Source organism: Macadamia integrifolia, unplaced genomic scaffold, assembly GCF_013358625.1.
Source record: "Macadamia integrifolia cultivar HAES 741 unplaced genomic scaffold, SCU_Mint_v3 scaffold23, whole genome shotgun sequence".
Lineage (NCBI taxonomy): Eukaryota > Viridiplantae > Streptophyta > Magnoliopsida > Proteales > Proteaceae > Macadamia > Macadamia integrifolia.
In genome coordinates this window covers 218,012-228,259 of record NW_024868623.1, presented here as the reverse complement: position 1 = coordinate 228,259, position 10,248 = coordinate 218,012, and the positions used below count along the sequence as shown (strand labels likewise).

The 10,248-nt window shown below is 37.5% G+C and overlaps 1 protein-coding gene across 2 annotated transcripts in view; it reads left to right on the top strand.

Annotated features, from left to right (window-relative positions):
• Window positions 1–3,323: 3,323 nt before the first annotated feature.
• The window catches only part of LOC122066243 (outer envelope pore protein 37, chloroplastic), a 55,960-nt gene continuing 49,035 nt past the window's right edge, over window positions 3,324–10,248 (top strand). Inside the window, exons 1-4 of one of the 2 annotated variants that reach the window (XM_042630075.1) lie at window positions 3,324–3,908; window positions 5,627–5,716; window positions 5,871–6,038; window positions 6,545–6,639. In XM_042630075.1, coding sequence (XP_042486009.1) covers window positions 3,483–3,908; window positions 5,627–5,716; window positions 5,871–6,038; window positions 6,545–6,639 — 779 coding nt within the window. In that variant the 5' untranslated portion in view covers window positions 3,324–3,482. The remainder of the gene's footprint in view (window positions 3,909–5,626; window positions 5,717–5,870; window positions 6,039–6,544; window positions 6,640–10,248) is intronic. The other variant, XM_042630074.1, reaches the window with a different exon arrangement.

The following is a 10,248-nucleotide window of genomic DNA, read 5'->3' as shown; positions in this document are numbered from 1 at the left end:
TTGGGTGAGTTACCCGGGATGATGGGACATAATGAGATAGCTGAGGGTTTTGCTCGCGCTGATCTCCCTCTCCCTGGGCAACTTGAGCATTAGGCTTGGTTTGCTGGGGTCCTCATGGAGGGGTCTCTGCTGGGACATTCTCCTGCTCTGCCATTGGTGGTGAATGGGGACATCCAAGTGGTAACTCGCGGGTGGATCTGACTCATGTTATCATAGAAGAAACGACCTTCTCACTCCTTAATTGCATTGGTCCAAGGTGACTTTTTGTAACTGTTTCCCATGGACGGTGCCAATCTGTCGCGGTAAAAATTGACCTGATGATCTTCCCTGCAGTTCTTGGTGCTTTAGCTGACCTGCACAGAAGAGATGACAGGGGAGAGCCAGGCTGATCCGACAGGAGACTCTCTGATGCCTAAGTCAGATCTTTCCACAGTAGATGCTCAATAGAGCTTTTCCAGTAAGAGAAGTGATCGATCCCCATGATGGAGGCTTACCATGATATTTATAGGCTGCTGATGGAGGGAGAATGGAAGATGTTTGCGTAGAGTCCTTGAGGGGAGTGGCTCTATGATTCTGGGAATATTCTGGGTTCCCGGGCATGTTCTGGGAATATTCCCCTTTGATCTCGGAGGCGCAAGTCGTGAGAGTAGTGGACGTCTCTGATGACATATAGTGGATAGAGTCCTACCCCCGTGATCAGGGATCACGTCCCTTGAATGTAGGAGTGGATGTGTGCACGTTTCTGGGTGCCTTGTTATTGACGTCGGGTTGCGGTGATGGCACAGCTTGATGGAGGGCCGAGGTGGTAGCACTGCCTAATGGAGGGCCGAGGTGGCAGGACGGCCTGATGGAGGGCCGAGGTGGTTGCTCAGCATGAGGAAAGGCCGAGGTGGTGGGTCAGTCTTTTGTTCATGTTTGCATACACACTTCAGCCGTGCTGAGGAAGGGGACATATTTTTCCTCATCACTAAGAATTCTAGAAGGATGACACCTTTCCCTAAGTAATTACACATGATCACATTTTAGTGGTGTAATATGCATCATATGGAATAAAGAAGATTTACCCATGTCAACAACCCAGAAAACTATTCCCAGCTCTTAGATTTATGATGTTACATGTCTAGTTTCAAAATTTATTTCCTCCTTTTCTTTTGGTAGTCACATTTATTCAAACATTCATGTTACATATATCTTTTGTCTCTTTGTTCTAATGTTATCTTCCTCCTTCCTCTTGCATACAACTTATCTTCCCATTGAAGATAATGAAACGAAGCACAATACTAACTTCACATTACAATATTACATGAATAGATATCATAGTTGAAGAAATTATCTTGGGTAAGCATTTCTCATCACTCTCAAGTTTTCCTCTCCTTTTGTGATTGGTTTAGTAAAAATGTTGCTGAAATGAGCAGAAGAAACCATGTCTTCCTATCTAGATTTTTTTTACCATTTCAAGATTAGAGAATTAAACTCAAGATTTTGATTCTATATTGTCTCAAATCTTACAGGTTAAGAGTTTGAAGAAGAAATTGGTTTGAATCAAGGAATCAATTTTTTAATCAGTATGGAATGGGAATAATATGAACGTGGACTGCATGTTCTTTGGAAATGACAATAAGGATAGAAATAGAGAGAACAAAGGCAACTGATAGAATGCAAATTGTGTCCGTTAAAACAACGATTAGCTTGTACGGAGAATGAATCAATGAAGAAAACCCTAATGACATAATTTACTAGCAACAGACACAGGAAGTAAAAACTATCTTATTGCAAAAAGGTACGAATGAGTCCATATTATATTTGATCAATAATAGTAGTCGCACGATCAATACAACAACTAGAATTCAAAATTAAATTAGAACCAATAATTAATACAATAGTTGTCACCCTAACAACTATCCCCCAACGACCATATTTTACACTTTTTTGTGTGAAATCTCACCCCATTGGTCCCACCCCATCAAGTCCCCTCTAAACAAACAGGGCCTGATGAGAAAATATTTTTGTGGGGAGTGTTCTTTGCGCCCAAACACATGGGGAGTTGAAATGATCGACCCACCCTATGAAATGGAAAAGAACGTCTTTGTGAATGCTTTCTCGCACGCTCACATTAGCCCTCACATGATTGATGGTGGTGCCGCATCTTTCAAAAAAGGGGTCTATCATCACTAAGATTGCTGCTAAATTTCTCCAAACTAACTTATTAACTCTAGTGGGTGCTATAACAGGTATACTTGCTTGTCTCATTGCTCTCAATGGTGGCGATTTTTTTGGAAACTCCAAATACATCCCAAATTTAAGACGTTATTTTGGAGATTGGCTCTGGATAGAATCCCTTCCAAAGAAAACCTACATAAATGGATGGACATAGTCCCCACATGTGATCTATGTCACAATGAGCTGGAAACATTCAACATGTTTTCCTTACCTACGATTTCTTAAGAAGAGTTTGGGCTGCGGGCCTGTTGGGACTTAGAATTGAATGTTTGCATTTTTCCTCTTTTCCCAATTTAATAATATACTTTTTGAACTCTAGTAATCTCTTGAGGAATGACTTGGTGTATTTTTTTCACACGTTCAGTATAACTTGTTATTTCTTATGGAAACATAGGAATATGGCCGCACTTGGATAAAAAAATCCAGACCCTTGTATTATAATAATCAGGCATAGGTCACATGTTACAAATAAGATTATATTAAGGTGAAGGTGAATGCTATTGAACCTAGATTTGAAAATAGACCAAAAAAGCCCTATTTTCCTGTGCTAATAACTGCTGTGTCCAATATGTCTCATGCCTTTCTCACAAAACAAATGCTTATTTCTCCTTGCTCTCATGCCTTTCTCACAAAACAAATGCTTATTTCTCCTTGCTAACTATGTAATGAAATGAGAGGATATTGAAGTGTTAGCATAGAGAATACTACTCGGAATAGAAGAAACAATCAAGAAGGGATGGGAGGCTGCATCAGATATGGAGCAATCTTTTGGAACTAAAATCTCTAACGACCCTTAACAATTTTTTGAAGTGGCCATGGGTCACTATTCCTCTTTGAACTGAAATGGAGAGTTGTTTGTTTAAATCCAACTTTTGTGTAAAAAGTGAGAACGACAATGCAGGCCCTATCATCAAACTTATTGCCTGTAACAACTATTTATATCAAATCTTGGATAATATGTAATTTATCTTTTTTTATTTTTTTCTTCTCAAAAAAAAAAAAAAAAAAAAAAAAAAAAAAAAAAAAAAAATTTCCCCACACCGACCCACAATTAATTTTCCCGTTCGCAGTTGGTTACATTTCGTGATCCGTCCTCTGCCATTGATTATATTTGAGGACCAAATATCCCACAAAAAAAGAAAAGAAAAAAAAAAAAATCCCATCGTCATATATTTCCGCCTCTATTTCCATATCTCCCATACGGAAAAATTTAAGCCCAAAATTTCTCTCTCCCCTCTTCACTGCTTGAACAGCAGAGAGCAATGGTGGAATCTTCACCTCCAAACCCTAATTTCCTGCAACAACCATTAATACAACCAGAAGCAGCAGCAGGTCTATCATCACCACCACCACCACCACCACCACCAGCAGCCTTACTACCACCGCCGCCACCTCAAAGCTCAAGCCCTCGATTCTCTTTCCCGCGTCCGTCCTTCAGACTAACCTCAGAGTTTGACAGTGACAGTTCCATCTTCCTTCACAAGGTCTCATGCAAGCTCTTTGATAATCTCGCCAAACTCAAGCTTTCCTTCCAGAACAACCACAAGGGTGAGGTTTCTGATCCTCAGCTGCATTTCGTAACCAAGTACCTCTCCCTCCATTACGATGTCGAAGAGCACAATGCATTGGTCAAGGGTTCTTTCAATGTCGGTGGCAGGTTGCAGTTTAAAGCTGTTCAAGATGTCAAGGTTTCGCTTCTGCCTCAAAAGTCAAAACCTCTCATTGCTTTCTCACGACTTCTTACCTTATATTTTTCTGTTTACTTGAAAGACTTATCTTTTATGTTTGAGCTTATTTCCTATATCTTGAATTTTTTTATTTTTTATTTTTTATTTTTCAATTTAAATCTTCTTTATTGGTGAATCCTTTTTATCAGGTATCATTTGGGTGATCCTTTAAATTGTAATTGGATTTTTTGTTTTGCTCAATTACTGAAGCCTGACGTATAATATTGTGTTCTTTTATGTTTGAGGTTATTTCCTATATCTTTATTATTATTATTATTATTATTTTTAATTTAAATCGTCTTTATTGGTGAATCCTTTTTATCAGGTATCATTTGGGTGATCCTTTAAATTGTAATTGGATTTTTTGTTTTGCTCAATTACTGAGACGTATAATATTGTGTTTTTTTACTGTGACCATTGAAAAAAAGAAGAAAAAGAAAGCAGAGCGTTCATTGTTTCTGAATTTTTTAGTTGATGATAGCATATCTGGGCTTCATGGGAAGTGTTGCTCATATATTGTTAAACAAAATAAAGAGAATTTTTTTTGGGATAATTAGAACTGTATAATGGGCAACATAGCAACCCTACACATCCTTGTCTGAATTGTTTATAATTGTATGATGGTATTTTGAAAACTCACTCGTTATAAGTACCAGTCCTTTTTGTCATTGGGTTGAATATGGTTAAAGTACAATTGAAAAAAAAAAAAAAATAAATAAAAAGGAAAAAAAGAAAAGAAAAGAATTCTAATCTTTGGATATCAAGGTCTTCAACATATTGTATTAGCAAAGATTTACCATTAATAGTATGCCTTCCTTTTACATGTAGAAAGTGGGACTGCAAATCTACCCCCCAATGTTGAAAAATTTGAATAATGGTCCTTTTATCTTATTATATCTGTATCTCCCTTTCCCTATTGTCTTTCTAGGATGGTCAATGCTGCTTAAACTGTTTTTATGTTTTTGTGACATTTCTAGAATAGTTAACATCTGAAATCAGCTGCTAAGATGAAGTCATGTTTCAGAGTTTCCGCTTTTGGAGCCAAAAAATTTCCGCATGGGATGTTCAAAAAGTATTTTTGTATGCCATGTGTTTGGGAAAGAAAATCTATTATGTTTAGCTTTGACATGGGTAAATTTGTTCATATTCAAGTATTGCTATGGAAAGGTGCATGTTTCTTTTGTCGTGCAAGTCATTTTCTGTATCTTTGTTGTGGCACTATCTAAATTATTTAAAAACCTGGAAGTTACTGTACACTTGTGTGGCCTGGTGCTAGTATACATATGACAAAGTTTGTTGCATTGGTTATTTCTCCTATGTATGATGTTTAGTTCATAATAATCTATTAAAACATGGGATCTGATTTATGTTTTTTTGTTTGAGTGTTTGCATGTTTGACTGCTATGCAACAGTGCTAGAGAAGGATCTGTGCCAATTTCTTTATACTCAATTTTTAATCTAAGATTTAACAATGTGACTTCTTGGTTTTATTACTCTTTATATTGATCCCATGATGGGTGGTGATGGCAGTGGCTTCAGCAGTCTGTAACTCTAGAGTGGATTGTTGATGCTGTTTCTTATTTGCTTGAGCTGCATTTCTTGTGTTTGCTTCACTGTAAAATTTTGGCTTAAAGGTATTTAAGATTTGTAATCTCTTATGGGTTTTATTCTATTATTAGGAGCAACAAGGGGAGGTAGCAATGATTACAAGCCTCGCCGATCCTTCCTATACACTCGAATTGTCTTCTGCTGTTCCATCTGTTGGTATGGTGAGTCAAACTCAAAGAGTTGCATTATTCAGCTGTGATTGGTCAGCTAGGTCTGCCGTATTTATTTATTAAATGAACCTTTCTTTTTCTTCTTTTTTTTTCATTACAAACAAGGTCATGCTCTTTTATTTATTAGTTTATCATATCATTGCAGCCAAAAGCAACCTTTAGATTCCCACTTGGTGAAGTTGCATTGGAGGAAAGAGATGAGGAAGTTAAGAGAGTGTCGTCAGTAAATGGGATCCTGAAGGGTCAACTTTTGAATGGGGTTTGTACTGCTCAGTACAAAGATGAGGATTTGAATCTGAGATACTCCTACAAGGTTGTTCCCTTCGACTTGCTTCTTGCTTGAAATGCTTCTTTACTATTCATCTTTTCCTTATGCTAGTTGTTTATGATAGATATAACTAAAATCTTTGTGAACCCTCCTGCTCCCAAAAAAAAGTTGGAGGAAAGTTGAATAATGTATGTTTGGAAGTGGGGAGAAGCCATCTGCCCTCTTTGATAAACTGCTGCTATCCAGTGTTTTTGTGGAAACATGGATTGGTCCATCTGCCTTGGAGATCTTATTGGTCGACATGTGAAAAAGAATGAAAACACCTGTTGGTTTGTTCTTATCTTTATGGGATTCAGAACTGACATGGCTTTGGCCATCTGTTTGTGTGACTTTTGCCCGGGAAATCAAATTTGGAGTCCGCTACCTCCTTAATTGGTGGATTTGTATGGTGGATTCATGAAAAATGATGCTTTACAATTCTCATTATCCCATCTCAATTTAAGAGTTTGTTGTTGTCATAAACTGGTGTTTAAGAGTTTAATATATGACAGGATGAGGAGATGTCATTCATCCCAAGCTTTTCACTGCCATTGAATGTGGCTTCTTTTGCCTTCAAGCGGCAGTTTGGTCCTTCAGACAAGTTGAGGTGTGTGCATTTTCATTTACTCCTGTAATATGCTCTCTAGTTTCTCCGATCTCTAGATTAGTGGCTTAATATTAGGTAGGAATTGATAAACTTATGAATTCGATTTAATTTGTTTGTGGGGATGGTGTTCTATTTCTGATTTGTTTGAGATTTAAATATGGATATGCTACAACCTGAAGTCTCCCATGCTATCACATTTAATGATTGCCAAATATTTTCTTATCCAAATTTGTTTCAACAGTTGTTGTAACCTCTTTTCTTTGTCTTCGGCCACATGACTCACATACTTATTTGGTTGAGGTCATGATGTTTGGGGGGGGGGGTTCCTGGGAACCTAAGGTCACTAGGTTCAGAAATCCAATAAAACCAGATTCACAGTGACTAGTTAAGAAACAGGATTTCACGAAAATAGCAATAACAGAATATCAGAGGATCTGATCCAGTTGAAACTCAGGTAAAGCGCTCTGTCTAGTTAGGAGAAGATAATACTAAAATTCAGGTCCAATTCAATGGTCAAATTCTTGGAGAAGGAATTCTCAAATCTGAGAATCAACAGGGAATCTGGACAATCCAATTCAGGAATCAGATTTAACACAATAAAACAGATGTATTGAATCTATTGATATGCAGGAATTTGAAATCATAATTAGAAATAGAACCTGAACTTGAAATCCAACTTGAGTTGGGAAAACCAGAAAACAAAGATGAAATTTTGGATCAGTAGGACTGTTCAGAATGGTAACCGATTGTTATGTATGGAAGCAGAATCGAAATCCAACAGCTAGATGTTAAGTTTCAGAGAATTCCTTGTTTGAGTAAGAGTTCAAGAAACAGCGAAAATTGGATTTTTATGCTGAAATCAAATCCAAAATCTTAGAAGAATATTAAACAGTAATGCAGCAACTATGATTAACCATCGAGCATCAAGAATAAAAGCAAAAGATGGTGTGCAGAAAATAGAAAGTATTGAGCCCCTGTTTGATGGAGATGTGCTTCAGGAATCCTACTTGAATCACCTACTTGGCAATTGGCATCCCACCAATGGCTTCACTGCATGTCACAGCAAATAAGTGTTCTGTATCTCACGGAACTAAAGGGTTGAAAGTTGCTTCCATCCGTCATATTCGTGTACAAGGCATATGATTAAATAAAAAACTTAAACCAGAATCAAACTAGTCTTAGGAGATAAAGCTAGCTAACTATACTGCTTGAGATCAAATTCGAAAAAGAGAATGACATTCTCTGTTTTCTTAAGCCTTTTATAGGCTAGGGTTCTGCCCAATAACCCTATCAGTAAACAGAACTTAAAAAAACTTTATTACACTTAAAAGATACTAATTACTAACCAGGGGTACCTAAAATAATTAAAACTGACCTTTAAAGTCTTAAAACAAGAGAAATAATATTGAAGTAAATCAGAAACTGGCAGAACACTTGGCTGGACTCAAACTACTCCCAGAATTTCTCCCTTGCATATGAATCTATATTAACAGGTTTCCCCATAAAAAAACTTACACCAGTTAGGCATGTATGGTCTATAAATTTTGCCCATGTCCTCTTCTTTTCCTTCTTGATCTGCTGCTTTATGTGTTCTGTTTTCTGAGTAAACAGAGCTGCGGTCAGATTCAAATCAACTGGTTATTATTGATGAATAAAGCTATAAATCTGGCAATCTGCTTGAGTCTGAACCAACCCTAGCCCAAAGAAAGAAAACCTGAGTCGCTGTGGCTTGAAAATGTCGGGTCAAGGCTAGGCAAGCCCAAACATGAGGTTGGGCCTTCCCTTTAAGTCATGATTTGGGCTTGGGCCAAACTTCCAGCCTGCCTATCACCTCTAATGCCAACCCATAATGGGGCCATATATAAGGAGCAAGGTTCAAAATTTCGAGTTTCGACAACCAGTTATTTTTTTGGGGCTAATTCTAGAAATTTGGATCAAAATTTTCCAAAATTAGGGTTGAAATTTCCAAAACTTGGAAATCTTTGGGGTGGGTCAGAACCGTCAAAATTTATGAAATTTCAGCCTAGAACTATGATGCGGTCCATAAGGAGTAAAACAGGACTTCTCAAGATGTATATTGGTCCCTTTAAAAATATATGAAAATTCAGTATAGATGTGAATGATTTTATATCTTTTCCACAATTCAACGAGTTCCAAAAAAGGGTTTTGTAGCCATGGTTCAACATTTTGACCGTATTGAGGGAGACCGAGACGAATGCACTGGTACTTATAAAAGTCCCCAATTTTGACCCATTTCGATAGATTTCGACCATTTCGACCATTCAACCATTTTGGTCAAACCAGCCCCCTTATAAAAAAGGACAAAACAAGCCCATTTTGCAAAAATTGACTTCTCTCCCCCCTATTTTGATTGTAAGAGTTGGGAAACGTAGGAAATCAACCAAGAAATTGAAATTTCTCCATTAAACTTTCATTCTACACTTGAATCTTACACAACCAAAGTACACCTACCTAAGGAAAGGTTCTTGGAGCAAAAAGGTAAGCCCCATTTTCTCCAAAATATCATTTTTTTGTACAATATACATGTAAATATAGTAGAATGATTTCAATTTTTATCATTTGTTTTGCATCCTTGACATTATGTTTTGTTTGTTTTAATCATGTAGATTCCATTTTTATTTAGTAAACTTATATATGTCGTAATAGTACAAGCTTCAATCAACGTACACTAGCAAACTTGGGTCAACACAAGTATCACTTTAGGTGTTTTTTTTCATGAAACTAATTCTTTGAATAGGTTACAAATGTAAAAAATAGGATGTACACAAAAAATCAGACAAAAAAAATCTAGTTTGGGAGGGGGCGGTTTCCACCATTCGAGGCAAATTTCCCTAGTCGGAAATTTCGACTGAAACTTCGGTCTTGACCAGGGTTGAAACTGATATGTTGAACCTTTTTTGTAGCAAGCTTTGGATTTAGGACTTGGGATTGGATTGACCAGTCCTGATCTGAGTCTAAGGTGATACAGTAGAGCATAGTTGTCAAGGCGTCGCCTACATAGTTGTCATGGCGTCCAGGCTTTTTTTAGGGGCAGGGCGAGGGACGCCATTTTGTACGTAGGAAAGGTGGGCGCCTTTGGTGTTAAGGCGTAAACAAGGCGTCGCCTTTGGCGCCGTGGACGACTTTGTATGAAAGGCATATGCCTTTTTTTTTCCTTCCACTTAAGTATTTGTTTTTTATATTCTAATTTTAAACTTTTCATTTGATGAAGTACATGTTTTTAAATGGTGTGAGATGCATGGAATCATTTTACCCCCTTAAGTGAACGAAAAAAAAAAAAAAAAGAAAAGAAAAGAAAAAGGTTTAGTGGTGGGGGGAAACATAACGTGAAAGGGCGAGAATTTAAAACCCTCCAGGCCTCCACTGTTTCTCTCTCTCTGTCGATTAAGATCTCTACGCCTCTAAACCTAGAGAACCTGCGCTGGATTCATTGATTCAACCGATTGAGATTGAAGTTGGACTGGCTACAATCCCTCAATCCCTCCTCTGTTTCGTCTTCAGGTATGTTTGCAATCAATTATTTTTTCCCTCCTTCCTACTTCATCTTCTGCTTCTTCGTTTGTGAGTTGCGACTGGCTTTTTTTTTTT